Below are 22,146 nucleotides of genomic sequence, written 5' to 3'. Positions count from 1 at the left end.
CTGTCTTGTACCATCGTTCCAGTATTAATCAAGGGGGTGGGGGAATGGTTCACTAAGATAACTCCTTTCAAAAATTATCAGCGCTCTTTTAACGGTGTGCTATCAAGACAGATGGGGTAGAAAATAACAAGCCTGTTTGCACAAGTAAGCAATAGGACTGGGCTGCTCTGAATCATCTGAACAATGTGTAAGTCTGTTGTGTTGTGTCTTACTTGCTTATTGCCACTGAGGTTCTCATGTCCACAAACAGTACCAAGATAAAATCAGGACTGTTCTATTTGCCGAACAGAAAGTGCTTGTCAAAATGTAGCTGTAATTGACTCTCCATCAGCTGGGATATTCAGCGACATTAAGCTCCAAAATGGAATCTGCTTACTTTTTTCCCTGTACAAGAAACATGAGTTCCACATTGTGCATTTTATTAAAAGGTTTTAACACATACATTAAAAAATTGCTATTCATATTATCTAAATTCTAGCAACATATACAGAGTGACTACAGAACATGCTGAGGTAAGGAAGTACATTCTAGGAAAACAGCCACTCGACACTTATTTGCACCCATCTCACCTGCACTAGCCGAGTGACCCCTCTGCATACCTTGAGACAATACCAACAGTGAGCCTAAACCCCAAAACACTTGTGTGGATACTTGCCTGTGCTGTGTGTCTTACATTCAGGAATCAATAAGTTAGTACCTAAAATACAGGGGCAGTAAATCAAGAAAGCTGTTTTCATTTAATCGGCCATTTAATTCTGATACATTCAATTGCTCACACCATTCCTTTTATACTGTTGTAATATTTTATGTGCTGGCAAGCTTAAATCTGCAACATACAGTGGAGGTGGAATTGCTTGTACTAAGGTTTGTGGGTTTGGATACCTGCAAGACTTCAAACTAAGCATATACACTTTTGTGCACAATTCCAGTAACAGGCAGCTTTGAAAAACAGCCCTACCATGGCTTTTGGTAGTCTCTTGTATGTACACTTGTCAATTTTTGTAAGAAACATCACACATACACAATTCTACACTTTGGCGTGGTACAAATACACCAAGCAACTCTAACTGGTGCAACATTCAAGTTAAAGCACTCAGAGCGCAACCCCTATAACATGTTTAATCAGAAATAAGCCCCATTCAGTTCACTGGGCTTACAACTAGGGAAGTGGGTACAAGATTGCTGCCTAGTTTTCCTTTAAAGATAGCTACCATCTGTTTAGAATCTAAGCAGAAAATACATTTCTAAGAAGATTTTTTAGTATCTAGGAAACTTAGGTTGTGTTCTATTCCACTAGGCATTTGGAAATCAGCTAGGATTATTTTCCTGTTGCTTTTCTGTCATTAATTTTTAGAGTTTGACATAGTTTACTTTGCTATTTGTAATGTAGCATTTGGTGCACTGCCTTGTAACATATGCAGAAGAGTGATTTATAAATACTGTCAATAAATAAAGGTGATAGTTTTTAATTCTGTTTACAAGTAGTTGTTTGCTCGATGTGCGCCACTGAATCCAACTGCAATCTCAGGATTTTGAAGAATTTAGGGTTCTGATTACAATTTGTAACCAAGAAGTGATTTATAACCATTTATAACCGAGCTAAGGAACTATGTTTTGACTAGCAAGGTGCACGAGTGCTACCATCTGAACTTAAGAGTTAATCCCTTGAATTTTACTTCCAGAAATGAATCACCTTTTGGCAATGGCGGGAGGTGGAAATCACTCTGTTGCAAATGTGCTATTTCTACAGTATGGTTTTCAAAGATGCAGATATGTAAGAGTAGGACAGCTAAGTCTAGAGACCCTAACAGAGATAGACAATGACACGATTAGGGTGTCATATATTCAACATAGATTTCGTTGAATCCAACCTGGCAGATATGTACCCATATCCATTGGACCAAACAAAGCAAGAAATTATAGACTAGGCCATAGAATAGAGTCTACATATACACATACTCTGAAAGTTTCCTTAGGCCACACATTTAGCCTCGGTGTACCGTAGTTTACAGAATAAAAATAAGTTATGTTATCACTTTTATAAATAAACAAAATATAAATGGAACAAAGCACAAAAGCGAACCAGCATGCCATACTGCTGAAACTAAGTATTGGACTAAGGCTGTTGCTCTCGAGCTGTTATGGGCTTCAGTCCCAGCTATAGCCTGGTCCTCAACATCCAAAGTGGCCCCAGGCTAGAGAAAGCTGGGCTAAGGAGTACTAACTACATTTAAGAGTTGTGATTGTCATGATTTACCTTTCCAGCCAGCTACATTGAGATATATTGTGCATTCAACAATACAGACCACAAGAAAAATAGAAATGGGCAGTATCCAATACAGTTCAAGTGGATTTTGGCTTCCTTACCCTTTAACCCCCTGCCAGCTTCTCTCTCTCTGAAGATTTGGTGTCTGTGCAGAGGACGAGAGGAAGGGAGAAAGTCTCATTCTGCAAGTGGACAATCTGCTGATAGCAGATGAACACAACGGAATAACACCCAATATTCTTTTGAACTATATGTTCATAAGGAAGTCCATAAAACTGGGCTATTGCGTATAGAGGGGATATCACATTTATCTGTTCTACATCATCGCTACAGTGCTGTTATAATACAATAAAAACAAAGCATTCTTTTCATGTCACCCTAATGTGCTTTGTAAAAAATATATACACATTTAAAGCATGGGCAAAGGGAGACTGGCTTGTAGGTTATACAGCTATGCTTTCAGCAATTCTCATTGTGCACAAAAGTTACTAACTAGTTTCAAGTATATAAACCTTGGAAAAATAATCTCGCTAGGAGTTAGATGGTGAAATACCTTTAGTCCCGAATGAAATGGTATGATAATTTTGAACTTGAAGAATCTAGAGGTGAAAAAGATTATTTTTATGCAATACATAGTAGATCAAATGCTAATACTTTAAACATTGCTATATTTCAATCTAATCGCCATCTCACATTCAGAAGGCTCCATGACATCAATGCATATATGCATTTTCTTAAGGCATATACCTAAAATCATATTGGGAAAACCAAGCTGTTCATCTATGCATGTAAAGACACCCTGATTTACATTAAAAACCTACATGCAATGATGCCAGTGTGCTTATCTTTTACAGAAGTGAACTTATCTTTCCCTCCTTAAAAATATCCCTTCCTTTAATCTAAATATATATATATATGTTTGAGGCCATCATTGGAGGGCTCTGGGGTTATTTTTTAAAAGAAATTATAGTTTTAGTTGAGCCAAGGATTCCCAGTAAGGTCCTTTTTAGCCCTGTAACAAATTTTAGAAAATGTATCATCTTCAGGGAATTCACCTCCCTAGGAAGTGGCAAGGAGCACCCAAATAGTAGGGAGAACAGCATTCATACTCCAAAGGGACCAACAGAGAGTGATTACTAGTGTATAGCAAGTCATGCTTGCAAGAGATTCCAGGTATTTTCCACACTACCAGTTGATTTCATAAAAGAAATCAACAAAGGAAACTTGTTAATTTTAGGGATCAGTTTTCCTTATAACTGCCACTAACTTTCTGTTACAGGAAGCACAATAATCAGTTTACTTTTACAATGTGAAGCCTTATGAAAATACCAGCTTGCTAGATAGCAATTAATTTGAAATTGGTATGTTGGACTCAGTGACTTTTTCTATATCCAGAATAGTACCTTTCCTTTTCTTGGCTCATGGACCATAGATCATTTTAATTAATTATATATCTATAGTGGCACATTATATATCTGTTGTGGAACATGTATTTACACTCAGCGATTCAGCATCTTTGAAAGCTTCTCACACCTGTCTAGCAAAAAAATGTAGTGCCCATCAGTAGTGAATGGAAAGCCCATCATTCTATAAACAGGAAAGCAGTAGTTGTGTACAGACCCTCAAAAGGGTAATTGACTCATTTTTTTCTAGGCTCCGACCAAGTCACACATTTTTCTTCCAACGCAAAAAGTGATCTCCAAAGGATTTAATTTTTGAAAGCCACATTCTCTAGCTAACATCTTCTTTATTCTCTGTGGAATGTGGCATGTTCTGTGGTACCTGGTATACCAACTCATCTGTGGGATTGAGTCCTGGCATTCCTTTGGGTGTGTCATAGAGTACTCGAGTAGGTGATGAACTATCTGATCTGGAAGCAAGTTTGCTGTATGCCCCAACTATGGGAGCGGCTTGGTTTCCTGGAGCTTTGAAAGTAGATACAGTAGAAATGCCCAGGGGAGCTGCGGGATGACCTGACATATCCATCACAATTGGTGTTGCATATTCTGGTCCAGTGATAGGTAGCGGCTCAGCATAGGCATGGTAAATCTCTTGCTCGGGTGAATTGTAAGGATCCATATCAGCATAGCTTGTTTCGTTTCCTTCTTCAGGTTTAAAGGTTGATCTCTGGTGAAGTGTGCCAACAATTCCTCCCACCAGTGGCTGTGCATACTCTGTACAAAGAGAGACCAGTATCGTCAAGGGTTTTCCAGCTGTCACATACTGCCATTGCACTGGTAATAAGAAAGGGCACTTGGAACTGAAATGGGCCAGATCACACATGAGACTGCTCCAGTGGAGAGCATAGGGTGACTGTTCATTTGAATCAGCACCTCTACCTATCAGTCATGTTATGTGGCAATTCTGATCTTCTGATGGCACCAGGAATTTGGACAGTGGTTTCAGGCTAACAGTGGTCTCAAGTGTTCCTGGGATGATCATGCTGGGGCCACCATATGTAAACCAGTCTGAACAGATTAATGGATCATGTCAATACTTTATCTACTACTGTTAAGCATATGCCATATTTAAGGCATATTCAATGAAACAATAATAGAAATCAATACTTCTGAGTAAAGAGGTCCAGTTAAATATTTTGTGAATTATATTTTACTAGCTGCTTCAAAAGATGTGAGCTAGTTCAAATGATTATTGGTTACACTTGGACTTTACTTGAAAGCATGAAAAAACCCAAGCAATTATTAGGAAAAGTTAGTTTTGCAACTTCTCCATGGTGGGATTTTCAACTAACCACACTCAAGCAGATTGTTCATAAAAACTTAAGTGACACAATTCTGTGTGAGGACTGTACCACATTGGCTAACTCCAGAATCAGTCCTTCTACAAGCTGTATTAGGACATCTATCCCCGGCACAGATTTTTAAAAGAATTTAGAAGGTATGGGAAGAAATACAGGAAGGTAAGACTATTGTGATTTAATCTGCAAAGATATTTAAAACAGGCACCATTTACTGAAATCAAGATAAACTGGAGAAGACAAATACCTGCAGTTTGGGTTTGTAACATGGTTGTAACTTCTCTTGATCTAAGGCAACTAACTTCACTGCTGCTGTAACGAACAGGCGTTTCCTCGTGCTCTACAGACTTGGCAGGAAGAAACTGCTTCATGCCTTTCCACCAACCTATATCAAGGTTTACAAGTGACATGGTTATGAATCAATATGCATTTCTTTAGCTTTGGAACTTCCCCTGTAATGGTTACCTGGTTACTCTGGGGCAATTGTGCCTGTTTAGCATAATTTTGGGCTACGCAGACAAACAGCGGTGAGCCCTTGGCTCACATGCTTCCCCTCTACCCCTTTCCTCTTCCTATGTGGCAATGAAGAGGAGACTTCTTTATTACATCTCTATACCATATTAGTGGCAAGAAACTGGAAAAATGAAACAATGCCCATGATAACAGAATGGCAGACTCTTATGATTGAATACCTTGAACTGGCAGAGATGACAGGGGAAGTAAGAGGGTTCTCAAACCAGAAAGTATACAAAGAATGGAAAATATTCAAAGATGACCTAAAAACATATTGTTCAAATAACAATCTCCTTGCGGAACTAAACTGATCCTTGTAAAATACAATGTGTAAATGTTAATTTATTAGAGTACACGAAAACAAACCAGGGTAATAGAAGGCTGTGCGTTTAAACGTAAATAACAATACAAGTACAATGAGAAGAACTGGAAGTCTTTTATTTAGAAATTTAATGAATGATTGTATAATAGTGTAAAAAAAATTTGTATCTTTTCTTTTTTTTATCTTTATGTGTATATATATACATATATATATTTATTTGTATTTTAATTAAAGATGATTATTTCATTTCTATATGACGTTTCAACCGAAGATCACAGAGTGGTTTACATTACATCTAAACTCAGGGGAACTTTGGATAGTTCAGTTGTTCAAACAACCCAGAATCAAATCATGGTTTGTGATCTCAGCTTCTTAACAAACCATAGTGTAAACAAACAGAAGACCACCTGCTAAGACGCGCAGAGGGCTGTGGTGCTCATGTCCTGCCTTATGTGCTTCTCACAAGCATCTGGGTGGCCAACGTGAGGATTCTGCACTAGATGGGCCACTGGCCAGACACCGCGGGCTCTTACGTTCTTATGCGTTCTTTCAATGCATTGGTGGTTGTATGTTCAATAGATATATGCATGTATAGGTCCTATGTGCCTCCTCATGTGGCAGAGCATTACACATGTAGATCCATACAAGGTGGTGGTGGTGGTGGTGGTGTGTGTGTGTGTGTGTGTGTGTGTGATCACAGAATTGTAGAGTTGGAAGGGACCCCAAGAGTCATCTAATCCAACCTCTTTGCAATGCAGGAATTCCCTCATGTTTGTGTGAAGGTCCCTCTTAAGACACAAACAGTCCAGGAGGAAGAGGGCGGGGCATTCAGCACCTGTGACAAAGACAGCAGAGCCAGACTAGAGTCTGGTGATGCACTTCCTCTGAAACTCCACCAGAATGTTGGAGTCTCCCGCAGATGTCAGCTGGCCTCATAGTCAGCTGGCCACGGGGGGGGGGGGAGACAGCACTTTGGCAGGGAGAATAAAAGGGGCAGTATCTGAGGGAGTGAGTTAGATAGGGTTTGGTTTTGAATTAGAGCTAAGGTTCAGGTTAAGAGATAGGGTTTGATTTCCTGATCAGTGAAAGGCAGCAACAGACGGAGCCAGCCATGCTTCACGGGGGGAAGTTGTTCCAAAAATTGGTGGAGGCATTAAGAAGGCCTTCTCTCTTGTTGCCATCAACAGTGCTTCCACCCTTGGTGGGAACAGAAAAGGCCTCCCCTTTAAAACATACAGAGAGGAGAAGGCAGGAAGGATTTGGGCTGCTCAAGTATTCAAGTCAAACACTAAAGAGGCTTTGTATGAGGGGGCTGAGCAATCAAGTGCTTGCCCAAGTCCAACCATTACTAGATGGAATTTGCACACATATATGTTCATCTCAATGCTTAATGATGCAGCTAGAGGTCCTACAATGGTTATTACCTGCACGATCCCAATATGGTATGTCATAGGTTCCTTCTGATTTTCTCTTTCTGAAAAAGTGAGTGAAATGCAGAACACACCCAAAATTAGTGTCAATATGAAACGGCCATTTGAGATCAACACTGCGGGTACTAGTTTTGAAGAACAGGTACAGTACAGTCTTTTCTGGGGTTGCATGGATGTGTGTGGGGTGTGAGTGGAGAGACTGAAATACTAAGGGACTGATCTCCTTCTCACTTTATTTCAAAGAAATAGCAGCAAAGACAACCGTCCCCTGGAAGTTAGTTAAATTTGCATGTTCTGTTGATATAAAAGCTGCTGAACCTACACAGCCTTCTCAAGATTAATACACATCAAAGTAGTTCAGGTTAAAGTACTGCACGACCAGGACAAGGCCCTCCTGAACACACATCCACACTAATTTAAATTATTCTTCATGTTAATGCATAAATTGAACATTTTAATTGACCATATTTCATTTCTCCCATTTCCTCCTGTACCTATTACATTTCCTCCCTTGCAGAGGATGCAAAGCATTTAATTATTCCTTTACCTGTTTCTCCAATGCCAGGCACAAACTAAGATCAAAATGAGGGTGGTAAGGACCATGACCAACACAGGAACCAGAACAGCTACCAACGCCACATCTGAAAGCCATTAAACAAGTGGAGTCCATAAACATTGCAGGCACACTAAACGAAACCCCCTTTGTTCCTTGTACAAATACTGAAGAAAGTTCATTTAAAGCTTGTAATAGCATCCAAATATTACTGGAGCAAAATACCTTTTTGCACTCATAATAATATGTAGTGGAGAGGGAGGGAAACTGAATTTGTGCAATGGGCTTGATCCTTAATTCCACCACACCTGTGGGCTGTCTAGAACCACCAATCTGTCAAAGTTCAAAAGGCCTCATTGTAACCACCAATCGGCCAATTCCCATTTACAGCAAGGCCCCAGTTTGAATTCAAACGATCGCCTGCAAACAAAGCAGAGCTTGCTAGCAGTGTCAATCAGCTGGCCCTGAGAGCAGGCCCCTCAGCTGCAGTTTGGTCAGAAATGTCCTCTCAGACCAAAGACAGGCCTAATGAGACCCAAAGGCCCATCTTGATATCACCCCAGCAAAACATTTGAAGCTGAGAATGTTTGACTTCCGGGTCGGCGCCATCGCCGAATGGCGGACTCCCTCCGAGCTCCGGAGGGAGTCTGCTAGGTAGGGGTCGGGTCTTGCCGCGCCGGCGACGCGGGGACCCTCAAAAACCATGGGCGGAGATGCCCATGGACTTGGTGACTCGGCGGGCACCGTTTGCGCCCCCCCGACCCGCGAAGGAGCCTTTTTAAAGGCTGCGGAGCGGGTGACGGGGGTGTGTGTGGTGCTATGAGTCCACTGCTTCCCCTGCCTAGCGAAGCCGCATGCCATTCGGTAGAGAGCAACGACTTCTTCTTTGGAAATTTCGGATTTGGACTGAAAAGAACAACCCGTGAGTAAATTTATTGGACTTAAAAGGCAAATTTGATCTACAAATTTGGAGCGAGCGGGGGAGGTGCAAAAAGGAAGTCCGCCCCCCCTGTTGTAGATGGCTTAACGCAAGGATGTGACAACTAAGATCGAGAGATGAACTTGCTTATTTGAAAAAAAATTAACTTCACGAAGGGAAATTACAATTTGTGCTGGAGGAGAAGATTGATTTGTGGAACTAAAGTGCAACCCCCCCCCCCCAGGAACCGGGAACGATCCGCTATGAGAGGCTGGCGAAGAGATACAGAAACTTTGACAGCTGTCAAAGTAGCTGTCAAAGCAGGGAAATAAAAGAGAACTTTGTTACGATGGCTTTGCTGGTTAGATTTGCTACAATTTGGACATAAATTATTGGAAATAAAGGCAACAAGTTATTTGACTTTGGGGTCTGACTTTGAAAGAAATTAAGTTACTATATTCCCTCTAGAGGGAGGATGGGACACTGCAACAGTTGTTGCAAGTGGAAAAATACTATGAATTTGAGCAGGATTCGTTATCTCTTGGGAAAGCTGCAAAAACGAAGCATTATTTTGTCTACAGAGGTTTCTATAATAATAATAATAATAATAATAATAATAATAATAATAATAATAATAATAATAATTTATTATTTGTACCCCGCCCATCTGGCTGGGTTTCCCCAGCCACTCTGGGCGGCTTCCATAAAAACCAGAAATACATTAAAATATCACAGATTAAAAACTTCCCTGAACAGGGCTGCCTTAAGATGTCTTCTGAATGTCAGGTAGTTATTTATCGCTTTGACATCTGATGGGAGGGCGTTCCACAAGGCGGGTGCCACTACCGAGAAGGCCCTCTGCCTGGTTCCCTGTAGCTTTGCTTCTCGTAATGAGGGAACCGCCAGAAGGCCCTCGGCGCTGGACCTCAGCGTCCGGGCAGAACGATGGGGGTGGAGACGCTCCTTCAGGTATACTGGGCCGAGGCCGTTTAGGGCTTTAAAGGTCAACAGCAGCACTTTGAATTGTGCTCGGAAACGTACTGGGAGCCAATGTAGGTCTTTCAAGACCAGTGTTATGTGGTCTCGGCGGCTGCCCCCAGTCACCAGTCTAGCTGCCGCATTCTGGATTAGTTGTAGTTTCCGAGTCACCTTCAAAGGTAGCCCCACGTAGAGCGCATTGCAGTAGTCCAAGCGGGAGATAACTAGAGCATGCACCACTCTGGCGAGACAGTCCGCGGGCAGGTAGGGTCTCAGCCTGCGTACCAGGTGGAGTTGGTAGACAGCTGCCCTGGATACAGAATTGACCTGCGCCTCCATGGACAGCTGTGAGTCCAAAATGACTCCCAGGCTGCACCTGGTCCTTCAGGGGCACAGTTACCCCATTCAGGACCGGGGAGTCCTCCACACCAGCCCGCCCCCTGTCCCCCAAAAACAGTACTTCTGTCTTGTCAGGATTCAACCTCAATCCATTAGCCGCCATCCATCCTCCAACCGCCTCCAGGCACTCACACAGGACCTTCACCGCCTTCACTGGTTCTGATTTGAAAGAGAGGTAGAGCTGGGTATCATCTGCATATTGATGGACACCCAGTCCAAACCCCCTGATGATCTCTCCCAGCGGCTTCATATAGATGTTAAAAAGCATGGGGGAGAGGACGGAACCCTGAGGCACCCCACAAGTGAGGGCCCAGGGGTCTGAACACTCATCCCCCACCACCACTTTCTGAACACGGCCCAGGAGGAAGGAGCGAAACCACTGTATAACAGTGCCCCCAGCTCCCAGCCCCTCTAGACGGTCCAGAAGGATGTTATGGTCGATTGTATCAAAGGCCGCTGAGAGATCCAGCAGAACTAGGAAACAGCTCTCACCTTTGTCCCTAGCTCGCCGGAGATCATCAACCAGCGCGACCAAGGCAGTTTCAGTCCCATGATGAGGCCTGAATCCCGATTGGAAGGGATCCAAATGGTCCGCATCCTCCAGGCGTGCCTGGAGTTGTTCAGCAACCACGCGCTCAATCACCTTGCCCAAGAATGGAAGATTTGAGACTGGGCGATAGTTGGCCATACTGGCCGGGTCTAAAGATGGTTTTTTAAGAAGCGGTTTGATGACCGCCTCTTTCAGCGGATCTGGGAATGCTCCCTCACAGAGAGAAGCATTCACCACCCCACAGAGCCCATCGCCCAGCCCTTCCCGGCTTGCTTTTATTAGCCAGGATGGGCAAGGATCCAGGAGACAGGTGGTTGGTTTCACGCGTCCAAGCAGCCTGTCCACATCCTCGGGGGTAATGGATTGAAATCGATTCCATGCAACTTGACCAGACAGAGCTCTAGCACTCTCCCGCCCCAGCCCTGCTCCCACGGTGGTGTCTAGCTCCTTCCGAATATGAGTGATTTTATCTGCAAAAAACTTTGCAAAATCGTTGCAGGAGATCTTGGGGTCTTTACAAAGCCCCGGTGGTAAAGGTGGTTCCGTTAAATTACGAACCACCTGAAAAAGTCTCCTGCTACTATTTTCTGCAGATGCAATAGAGGCGGTGAAGAAAGTCTTCTTCGCCGTCGCTATCGCCACTTGGTAGGCTCGACGTTGAGCTCTAACCTGTGTCCGGTCAGATTCGGAGTGAGTTTTTTGCCACCGACGCTCTAGCCGTCTCAGCGATTGTTTCATCGCCCTCAGCTCCGAAGAAAACCACGGAGCTGTCCGGGCTCCATGCAATCGGAGAGGGCGCTTCGGAGCCAGACAGTCGATAGCCCTGGTTAACTCCGCATTCCAGCGGGCCACCAGGGAATCAGCTGAAAGGCCATCAACATGGGATAAGGCATCCCCTACCACTCTCTGGAAACCATTTGGATCCATTAAGTGGCGGGGGCGGACCATCCGAATTGGTCCCACCTCCCTGCAGAGGGGAAGGGTCGCGGAGAAGTCCATAAAGGAGAAGTAATAAAGGAGACAATGGATTTATCTATTGAAGAAAGGAAGGGACTTGACGCAAGTTATGTTCCTGAATAACAATAGCCTCTGTGGAGAACAAGAAGTTTCTGAATTAGAAGGTTTCTGCAGCAGAACAGGAAAAAGCAATCTGAGGAATAAGAGCTGGACTAAATTTGAAGTTGGAGTACTAGGAACATCCAGACTTTAAAAGGAATAAGAAATAGAATTTGAGTTAGACTTTTAAACATAGAGGTCTGGATGGAATAAGAATGATCTTTTCTGAGAGTTTCTCTGAGATTGGACTTTCTGAAATTAAAAGCTATCAAAAGACGGCAAAGTGGAGCTGAGACATAGACGTGGACGCACCAGGCTGGCAGTAGACAACTGGATGAACTCTGGGGATCGGAACCGGGGTAAAGGGGGGGAGGAGATTTGGAACCCAAAGGCTGTAAAATTATATATTCTTTCTTTCTTTTCTTTTTTTTATTGTCTGTTGTTTGAAAATAAGGGAATTTGTGGAAGGGAAATGGGGTCGATCTTAGGGAATTATATAAAATATAAGGAGAAATGGTTAATTAAGAAAAATAAGATAAATTAATTTGGAACAAATGTGTTATTTAAAATTATAAACAAGTCTTTAAAATCTGGGGCAAGAATTTGTGGAATCAATTTAAGGGAAATGGGTTACAACAGGGGGGGGGGAGTCCGGGAAAGATGTTATTGAAATTAAGTGCAAACTATATCTGTCTTTTTTTTCTATCTTTCCTCTTTATTTTGGAAAATCTTAATAAATATTACTTTAAAAAAAGAAGAAGCTGAGAATGTTTGTTAAATTGTACATAAACTGGTTAGCAGTTGGGTATCCATTTCTAGTTTTCTACTCAAATTTAGCATGCCCTGTTGGCTGTGGTCTAAACCAGCAAGCCTCTTGGGCTTGCCGATCAGAAGGTCGGCAATTTGAATCCCCGCAACAGGGTGAGCTCCCGTTGTTTGGCCCCTGCTCCTGCCAACCTAGCAGTTCGAAAGCAAACCAGTGCAAGTAGATAAATAGGTACCGCTGTGGCAGGAAGGTAAATGGCATTTCCGTGCACTCTGGTTTCTGTCACAGCGTTCCGTTGCACCAGAAGTGGTTTAGTCATGCTGGCCACATGACCTGGAAAGCTGTCTGTGGACAAACGCCGGTTCCCTTGGCCTGAAAGCGAGATGAGTGCCACAACCCCATAGTCGCCTTTGACTGGATTTAACCGTCCAGGGGTCCTTTACCTTTACCGTATATGTAAACTATCTCTGCTACATGAATCTCTGCTACTATATATATATATATTATTGATAGATCAATATAGTTGGCAATATACCAAAAACATAGCAGAGAATCCATACAGCATTACTATTGACTCTTAGCCTTATGCAATACTATTTGCTATATAGATGTCACTACCTTTGGTTACGCTTGGAGCTACTGTAGTGTTCTTGATCTCCGGAGTGAAGGTGGTTTTATCAGTGTGTGAGGGAAAGTCATTGCTGTTCCTGGGTGGTGGGGGTACTGTAGGTCTTGGAGCCCGAACTTTAAAGAAAACCAAAATTTAAAGGTCACGCCATTTGTTAAAGCACCAAGCAGATTCCTTTATGTAATGAAGCATGCTACAAAATACAATGTCCTTTGCATAATCTTTAATATGCTAATACAAAATTGCTGCTAAGACTTGCTGTGCCAGCAAATGAATGCATGGTTTGCTGCCTAAGAAAACTGTTGCGAGCTGCATTGTGCTCATACTTTGGGAATAAAACTTAAAACGTTGATACAATTGCTGCACAGCAGACAGTCAAGCAATGAAAATTTGGCAAATTTGTTAGTATACATGTTATTCAACAAACTGGGAAGGCACAAACAAATTCAGTCTGTATCACATTCTTCTCCCAAGGCAAGTCATGATAATATAAAGAATGATAAAAGTTACTTCACTTACCAACACTAAACTGACATCCTAGCAGTTCAACTTTCATTGCGATTTTCTGGTGCCACTTCAAAGGGTTTATTCTAACGAAACGAGCAATAATGGGAGGAATGAAGTTATTGCGGACTTCTTGATAATACCCAGTGTTGCCTTGAAATACCTAGAAAAACAAAATCTGATGTAAAATACATCATTTTTCTAAGACATTAGAAGTTCTGCATTACAAAATACTGCTCGAGGAAAATAAGCTAATACTCATATTTTATTTTGCTTGCCTAAGCTACTCTGGGCAGCAGACATAGAGTTCTCAAAGTACAGATGGCTCTAGTGTAAGGTCAACTAATGAATAACTTATTCTGAGGGTTTTAATTGGATACCTTTTATTGAAAAGCCTTATATACATCTGCTAAATGACACATTAAATGAGCTCCAACCAGATACTGTGTGTGTGTACACACACACACACACACACACACACAGGGAGAGAGAGAGAGAGAGAGAGAGAGAGAGACAGACAGACAGACAGACAGACAGACAGACAGACAGACATACTGCAGTTTAAAATGTTCACCTACCCAATAGAAAGCCCATCTACCTAACCTTTGGTCGATTACACTCAGTTAACTACAAAAGTTTAGGTAGATGGGCTTTTTAAAATTATTATTTTGTATGCCCAGAAGAGGGCAGTCAAAGGCAAGTATTACACTTCATTTCTGATCATTTTTCCTAGCGTACTAAGCGTTTGTTGCTCCACTTAATATATTTACTACTCTAATTTACTACTGGAAATACCAATCAACAGTGGTCTCTTTTGAAAAACTTCCCTATATTTTCATAAGGTGATAGATTAGATATGCAACATTTATCTGGGGGAAACTGAAGGCAAACCTTCATTGATGTGACCTGCTACCAAAACCTTGGTAGTGATAGAGTCAGATTTGCACAGCATTCAAGTTCACAACCTGCTGTCTTTTCCAAGCACAAGAGGGCAAACCGCTCTACATTAGGTCAAGCGGTACAAAAATGTAACGCCGAAACACTTCAACGCAGTATACAATATTAGTAATGTACTACCATCTAACAAATACACACCATACATATTCTTCATTGTGTCAAAAGCCTAGATTCAAATCTCTCCCTCCCCCCCCCCAAAAAAAACCCCAGGATCCCATCTCCTCACCCTCCTTCTATGCATGCACATCACACACAGACACACTGTAAACATAGATGTATTCCTGACTTCTGCTGGAATTCTCTCCTCCTTTGATCCAAGGAATACACATGCGAGGATTGAAATCTTTCTTTCCTCCAGCCTCTGTTTCTTCCATGAGTATGCTGGATGGGCTTGTGTGACCCATGTTTCAAATGAGAGACAAACTTATGTTCCCATTTCCAGAGTTCTGTAATAACCAGGGTGCACCGACATTTAGCGTTCTATCCATAGAAAAATGTTACCGTATTTTTCGTTCTGCAAGACGCACCCGACCATAAGGTGCACCTAGTTTTAGAGGAGTAGAACAAGAAAAAAATATTCTCTCGCTCTCTGCGCAGCGCCTCTCCAGCAAAGCGGGAGGAGAAATGGAAGGGGCTCCATTTCTCCTCCCGCTTTGCTGAAGGGGCGCTGCGCAGCTTTCCCTCTCTGCGCCTCTCCAGCGAAGCGAAGTCAGAACAGCAAGAGGGATCACTGCGCAGCGAAAGCAGAGATCCCTCTTGCTGTTCTGGCTTCTGGGATAGCTGTGCCAAGCCTCTTCAGGGCAGGGGGAGCGTTCTTCCCGTTGCCCTGAAGAAGCTTCATGCGGCTATCCCTGAAGCCAGGAGAGTGAGAGGGATTGGTCACACCTGGCTTCGGCGAAAGCAACGGAAAGCCTCCGGAGAGCAGAAGGAGTGCTCTTCCCGTCACGCTCCAAAGGCTTTCTGTGGCTATCCCTGAAGCCAGGAGAGCGAGAGGGATCGGTGTGCACCAATCCATCTCACTCTCCTGGCTTCAGGGATAGCTGCGCAGCCTGCATTCGCTCTATAAGACACACACACATTTCCCCTTACTTTTTAGGAGGGGAAAAGTGCGTCTTATAGAGCGAAAGATGCGGTGATTCCCCGGGAAAAGCACCTTCATAATTATGTGATGCTTCCAGAATCATTAAACACACACCCAGAGTTCCTATGTACTCCAACTTCATCTTATTTTGCACATAGAATATTGGGCAGGCTTACTTTATCCCTCTCAACACCAGGTTCTTTGTATACTGTCCACTTCTGCCCATCGTTCCTGTACAGAATCCTGTAGGCAGAGACATAATAATGGTACTCTGCTAAGGTGGATCCAGTAGTTATTATACCTGTGGATAAGAAGGTTCTCATTTACAATAAATAGCAAGAGCATTTTTAAAACATTTAATCAACACAGACGATAGCCCGGCAAAAACAGAACAGGGAATTATGAAGAACTCCAAAGAAGGATCTTTCCAAAATGGCTCAATTTGCCATGAAATAGCAAATGTGGTTCAGGATAAGGGTAAAATACTGCCCATTGGGGCAAAAAATAAAATAAAAATCTACATATACACTGATGGGCTATAAGCTGGTGATAGCAAACACTCCAATTGGCTTTACATGCCCTAGATCATAGAACTGCAGAGTTGGAAGGGACCCTGAGGATCATAGCTGTCAACTTTTCCCTTTTCTTGCGAGGAATGCTATTCGGAATAAGGGAATTTCCCTTTAAAAAGAGGGAAAGTTGACAGCTATGCTGAGGATCATCTAGTAGTTCAACCCTCTGCAGTGCAGGAATATGCAGCCGTCCCATACGGGGATCAAACCTGCAACCTTGGCCTTCTCAGCGCCACACTCTAAACAACTGAGCTATCCAGGCTGACAATGGCTGACCGGAAAGGAATATTGAGGTCAGGGTTGATAGGCCGATGAAAACTTGAATCAAATACATGGCAATGGTGAAAAAAGGGTAAATTCCACGTTCAGGATCATTAGGAAAGGGACTGAAAATAAAACTGTCAATACTGTAGTGCCTCTCAACAAATCTGTTCTTCAACTACACTTTGAAGACTTAAAAAAAAAAAAAAAGATATTGAAGGGTGCAAAAACAAATTAATCAAACTGCTCAACTATAAGTTGCCAGGTTTGGATTTATTTATTTTTAAGTTGGGGAAAAAAAGGCAAGAAGGAGGGACATGACAGAGGTGTATAAATTATGTGGGGGGGCAGGAAAGTAGATGGACCTTCTTCTCTCTTCCTCACAATACGAGAACCTGGGCTCATCCAATGAAGCTGAAGGATGGGGAATTCAGGACAGACAGGAGGACGCATTTCTTCACACAGCTAGCTCATGGTTAAACTATGGAATTTGCTACCACAAGATGAAGCGATGTCTACCAACTTCAGACTGCTTTAAAAGGCAAGCAGACAAATTCATGGAGGATGATGCTATCAGAAACTACCATCCCCAGGATCAGAGGCAACATGCTTCTGAATTCTAGTCACGGGGAAACCACAGCAGAGGGAGATGCTGCCTTCATGGCCTGCTTGTGGGCTTCCCATGGACCTCTGGCTGGCCACCGGACAGACCACGACACTGGACAAAGCTTTGTGGCAGGCTTTCCTCCTGCCTTGCCTAACACAGAGCCAAAACTAGCAGAGCGCTCAAGGATTGATCTCTGCTACAAGAGGCCATTAGTAATTTAAGGGCATTGCTCATGTATAGCACTGGACGACTGAGGACATGAACACACACACACACATTTCTTTCTACATCAAAAAGGCAATATCTATAATACAGTGGTGCCTCGCAAGACGAAAAGAATCCGTTCCGCGAGTCTCTTCGTCTAGCGGTTTTTTCGTCTTGCGAAGCAAGCCCATTGACGGCTTAGCGCTATTAGCGGTTTAGCGGTTTAGCGGATAAGTGGCTTAGCGGCTTAGGAAAAGGGGGGGGGGAAACCTGCAGGAACTCGCAAGACATTTTCGTCTTGCGAAGCAAGCCCATTGGAAATTTGTTTTGCGAAGCACCTCCAAAATGGAAAACTCTTTCGTCTAGCGAGTTTTCCGTCTTGTGAGGCATTCGTCTTGCGGGGCACCACTGGATCTGATTCAATATCTGTAAATTGTCATGGAGATTTGAAGACACGAGAATAAACATATCCTTAAATAACTTCCAAATGTTACAAGTATTTTTTGTTGTTCTAATAACGTCTATCTGTTTTGTAAATAAAGCTCCATGTATTCACTGTAATTGTGACTTCTGCACTTTTATGGCTTTTTAATGCTTGGCATTGTGTTTCAATCTGCTATTGTCCACAGACCGATGTAATAAACGCCATTCATCCATTCAAAGTATCAGGGGTGGACCTTGGTATTATGGTGTGCTGTGTGAGGCCAAAAGTTGATGACCCCACCACCACCACACACACCTCCTGTAAGGGTGGCAATGGGCTTTGGGAAGGAGACACAAGGCTCTGGCAGAGTTCTACAGCCCTCCTAACTCCTTCCCAAAGCTGGGAAAACACTAACTAGGCTTTGAGAAGGAGGCAGGGGAACTCTAGGACTCAGACACAGCCCCACACCTCCTTCCCAAAGCCCAGTGCCTCAGTTGCCCAGTTTTGGGAAGGAGGTGGGAAGAAACTCCCTTCACCCCTGCACCCTTGGGGGGGGGTGTACAAATTGTGTTGCCCTAAATCCACCTCTAAGCATTGGGGTGTTTACTGCTAGGAGAGGACTTGTCCTAAAAGGACTCTTGTCTTTTGAAGAATGGACACAGGTGTGCTTACCTGTTATGCGTTGCTCTTTGTTTAGGTCTATTTGCAACCACTGATATTCATCATTGGTAAAAGCTGCCCAAGAGTGTCCAGGCCTTTTCAACCTGGCTCTTTCTGGCCTCCAGGTGCTGGGCTGCCCCACTTGCTCAGGCCATTCTAGAAATGATGATGCATTAATCTGCGAATCAGCAATGACTCCAGACTCCATTCCCAGTGTCCCGTAGCAACCTAAACATACAAAGCGTCCAAGAGATGGTGCAACTTTTATACCGCAATACTTAAACCCTTCCCAAGGCTTAAAGACAGAACAGGACCTAGATCACAATGAACCTTGTACCATTTAAACAACATATAATGAAATGCAAGTAAGTTGATTATCTTTCATCGCAAAGGCCTGTCTTTGCAAACAATCATTCCAACTAGAGGTTTTTATCGCTACTTTAAGGAAAACATGGACTTTAACAACATTAAAAAAAAAGTAGCACAATTTTGGATCTTCCCTCCGGCCACACCTCAATTGCAAAACACTTTGCTCTGGGATGTTTGGTTGAAACCTCCCTTTTGGTGTTTAGTTCTATGGCAGAAACCTTTCAATTTTGCCATGCATTTGTTCTAACGTAGAGATAAACCTCTACCTGACACTTTTATATATATATATTCATAAAATTTGTGACCTACTTTTCATTATAAAATAATCTCAAAGCAGGGTACAGCAGGTAACACACAACAAATTTAAACAAGAAAACGGTAAAAACAGGTGAGCGCAAAAACACAAGAGTTAAAATAGCTGTTTACAAAGCGCAACAATATAGATTCAGCCAAAAGCCTGGGTGATAGAGTGGGTCTTCTTCAGTAGGTTTCAGAAAGACTTGGTGCCAAATATATCTGAGTGGGGAGGGAGTGTCACAGTTTTTATCTGAAGCACCTCTGCTTTTATAGTATCATTTTTTTAAATGGTTGGTTTTAATTGTTAGCAGCCCTAAGTGGTAAGCACCGGAAGGGCACGATACAAACATTTATATAATAATAAACATCTTTGATTCTGAAATAGAATGAAAAACTTCAAAGATCACTTCGAGGCAGGGGGTGCAGGAGAGTAGGAACGATTATCTCCTACAATAACTGAGAAGGAAGGCGGGATAGTTCAAGACCAAAGTTGGAAGATCTCCATTTAGCCACGAGTTTATGTTGGCAAGGGATCAAAGAGATACCAGGCTAGATAAGAGTATAGATCCCATTAAACACAGAAGGGCAATATAGAGAAGAAAGGCTTACCACTAGTTTTGAAAGTGAAGAGACCTGAAGACAGTGCTCCTCTGTGTAAAAAACAAACCAAAGACACCACAAAACTACATCTTTAGTTCCAACAAAATGTAACATTTCCCCTTAATTTCTCTCTGTGCGTGTGTTCTATTACAACATCGTTCAAGGGTGAGGTGTTTCTGTAATATAGCAGTAAACTCACTACTCTTGGCACGCTATTCTAATATCTATGGGATAAAAGCTGCGCAAAAAGTTGATCTAAAAGACTTCACCCTGGGAAAGACCCATAGCTCAGTGATAGAGCATCTGCCTTGTATCCCCGTCATCTCTAGTTGGGAAGAATCCTGCCCAAAAACCTGAGGAGAGTTTACTAGCCAATATTGAGCTAAATGAACTGATGGTTTGGCAACAAAATTTCCAAGATAAAATAAGAAAAAGCCAAATCACACAATTGGACATCCAGATTGGCATTTGGAAAATGTGGATATTCAGGAGAAGTCATGCAATATTGTATTCACCCTGAGTAAAAATAATAATATACCAGACTAAATCTTAATGCATGACTTCGAAGAAATATGGACAGTGGATAAAATGGTCCATCTATATTTCTCGAAAATCTTTATGGTGTGTGAAGGCTTTTTAAATACTACCCATCTCATATTTTAAGAGTTAAAGAAAAGGAATGACAACAAAAGTTGGCTATGAACATGCTGCATTCATGATAATCAGCAAGAAAGAGAAGGAATTTCACGAACAAACAATGTTATGGAAAATTGCTTTAAAAAGAGATATTTTCACAACTTTGCAAGAGCAATGTTTCATTACTTATAGGCCAAACTATCTAATAACACTACAGGAGCACTGCAGCATAATAATTTAACTGATATCCTTGCCTGAACTTAGCCTTCATATTTCAGAACTAAGTGTTTACCTGCAATGATGTTTTAACAATACAGAGAAGTAGCAAATGAAAAGCAAACATATCGACTTACGCTTTTGAGGTGACATTGTTAGCCAGAGAACTTTCATAGTATGGAATGCCTTTGCTGATTACGACATTGATCTGACCTCCAAGGAGGTTGGACACCACTCCTGCATGCACCCCAGCCATGCAAATGGAGGAAGACTTAGGAGAGAAGATAGATTACTTACTATCTGATAGCACTTCAACAGTTTTCAGTAGGCTAAAGAAGCTACCGCTAACTATCTGGTACGTATTAAACTTTCCTTTTGCAAAATTCTAAGCACGCAAAAAATACACAGCTCTCCCACTCAATCCAGATATAATTCTGTACCAGAACAGAAATGGCTAACTTGTAGCATTCCGGATGTTGCTGGACTAAAACTCCAGCCATCCCTGAGGACTGATCATGCCAGCTGAGGCATTTGGAGGGCCAAAGTTAGCTAGCCTTGGTTAAGAGATATTGTCACTGAAAACCTGTCTACAGCAATGTGCCTTGAGTGCTTAACATATTACAGTGGTACCTCGGGTTAAGAACTTAATTCGTTTTGGAGGTCCGTTCTTAACCTGAAACTGTTCTTAACCTGAGGTACCACTTTAGCTAATGGGGCCTCCCGCTGCCGCCGCCACGCAATTTCTGTTCTCATCCTGAAGTAAAGTTCTTAACCTGAGGTACTATTTCTGGGTTAGCGGAGTCTGTAACCTGAAGCGTCTGTAACCTGAAGCGTTTGTAACCCGAGGTACCACTGTACATGGGTAGGCAAACGAAGGCCCAGGGGCCGGATCCAGCCCAATCGCCTTCTAAATCCGGCCCACGGACGGTCTGGGAATGAGCGTGTTTTTACATGAGTAGGATGTATGCTTTTATTTCAAATGCATCTCTGGGTTATTTGTGGGGCACAGGAATTTGTTCATCCCCCCCCCCCCAAAAAAATATATAGCCCAGTCCCCCACAAGGTCTGAGGGACAGTGGACCGGCCCCCTGCTGAAAAAGTTTGCTCACCCCTGACATATTACAAAGTCATAAGCTGAAAACCACAGTTGAATACCCAATTAAAAGTACAAACAACCATTCTGAAGTTTACTTACATCTCTGTAGCCGTGAGGAACAGTCCCAAAAACATCAGTAAAAGGAAGCACACATCCAGCTGGGCAATATTTACTGTAAGAAACAGGAATATAAAAGTAAGATCTGCAAACTGCCTTCAATTACAAAACTGGAATTTTTAATAGCCTGTGTGGTGAACTTCCTTCCTTATGGACTGGCATGTCAAACATACTACTACTTCACAAAAGCATGCCAAAATACTTAATATCAGCCAGAGTCAGAAAAATCACATGCCCAAGAGAAGACTTTCATAGCAAAAAATGAGTATGTAGCTAAAAGTGTTGTGGGGTTTATATTTTAAGTAGACTTAAGGAAGAATCTGGCTCTATAAAAATTGGGTAATGCATTCTTATTCTATTTTTTTTTTAATATACTAAACACATAAAATCTGCAAAAATCCTTGTGG

At 42.4% G+C, this 22,146-nt stretch overlaps 2 protein-coding genes across 4 annotated transcripts in view; both read right to left on the bottom strand.

Annotated features, from left to right (window-relative positions):
• Window positions 1-336, bottom strand: part of FILIP1L (filamin A interacting protein 1 like) — a 185,635-nt gene extending 185,299 nt beyond the window's left edge. The window contains exon 1 of the mRNA XM_081859626.1: window positions 213-336. Within this exon, the coding sequence (XP_081715752.1) occupies window positions 213-238 (26 nt within the window). The 5' untranslated portion in view covers window positions 239-336. The remainder of the gene's footprint in view (window positions 1-212) is intronic.
• A 62-nt stretch (window positions 337-398) lies between these two features.
• The window catches only part of DCBLD2 (discoidin, CUB and LCCL domain containing 2), a 37,643-nt gene continuing 15,895 nt past the window's right edge, over window positions 399-22,146 (bottom strand). For 2 of the 3 annotated variants that reach the window (XM_081859705.1, XM_081859706.1), the window contains exons 5-15: window positions 21,722-21,794; window positions 20,664-20,797; window positions 19,684-19,724; window positions 18,421-18,636; window positions 15,857-15,981; window positions 13,658-13,805; window positions 13,129-13,254; window positions 7,837-7,930; window positions 7,284-7,333; window positions 5,272-5,409; window positions 3,183-4,440 (exon numbers count right to left, since the gene is read on the bottom strand). In XM_081859705.1, coding sequence (XP_081715831.1) covers window positions 3,998-4,440; window positions 5,272-5,409; window positions 7,284-7,333; window positions 7,837-7,930; window positions 13,129-13,254; window positions 13,658-13,805; window positions 15,857-15,981; window positions 18,421-18,636; window positions 19,684-19,724; window positions 20,664-20,797; window positions 21,722-21,794 — 1,588 coding nt within the window. In that variant the 3' untranslated portion in view covers window positions 3,183-3,997. Of the gene's footprint in view, window positions 2,866-3,182; window positions 4,441-5,271; window positions 5,410-7,283; window positions 7,334-7,836; window positions 7,931-13,128; window positions 13,255-13,657; window positions 13,806-15,856; window positions 15,982-18,420; window positions 18,637-19,683; window positions 19,725-20,663; window positions 20,798-21,721; window positions 21,795-22,146 lie in introns of those variants that run through there. The other variant, XM_081859707.1, reaches the window with a different exon arrangement.

The sequence above is a fragment of the Podarcis erhardii genome (genome assembly GCF_964252035.2).
Source record: "Podarcis erhardii genome assembly, chromosome: 4".
NCBI lineage: Eukaryota > Metazoa > Chordata > Lepidosauria > Squamata > Lacertidae > Podarcis > Podarcis erhardii.
The sequence above is the reverse complement of the archived record's forward strand: the minus strand, read 5'-3'. Positions and strand labels throughout refer to the sequence as shown.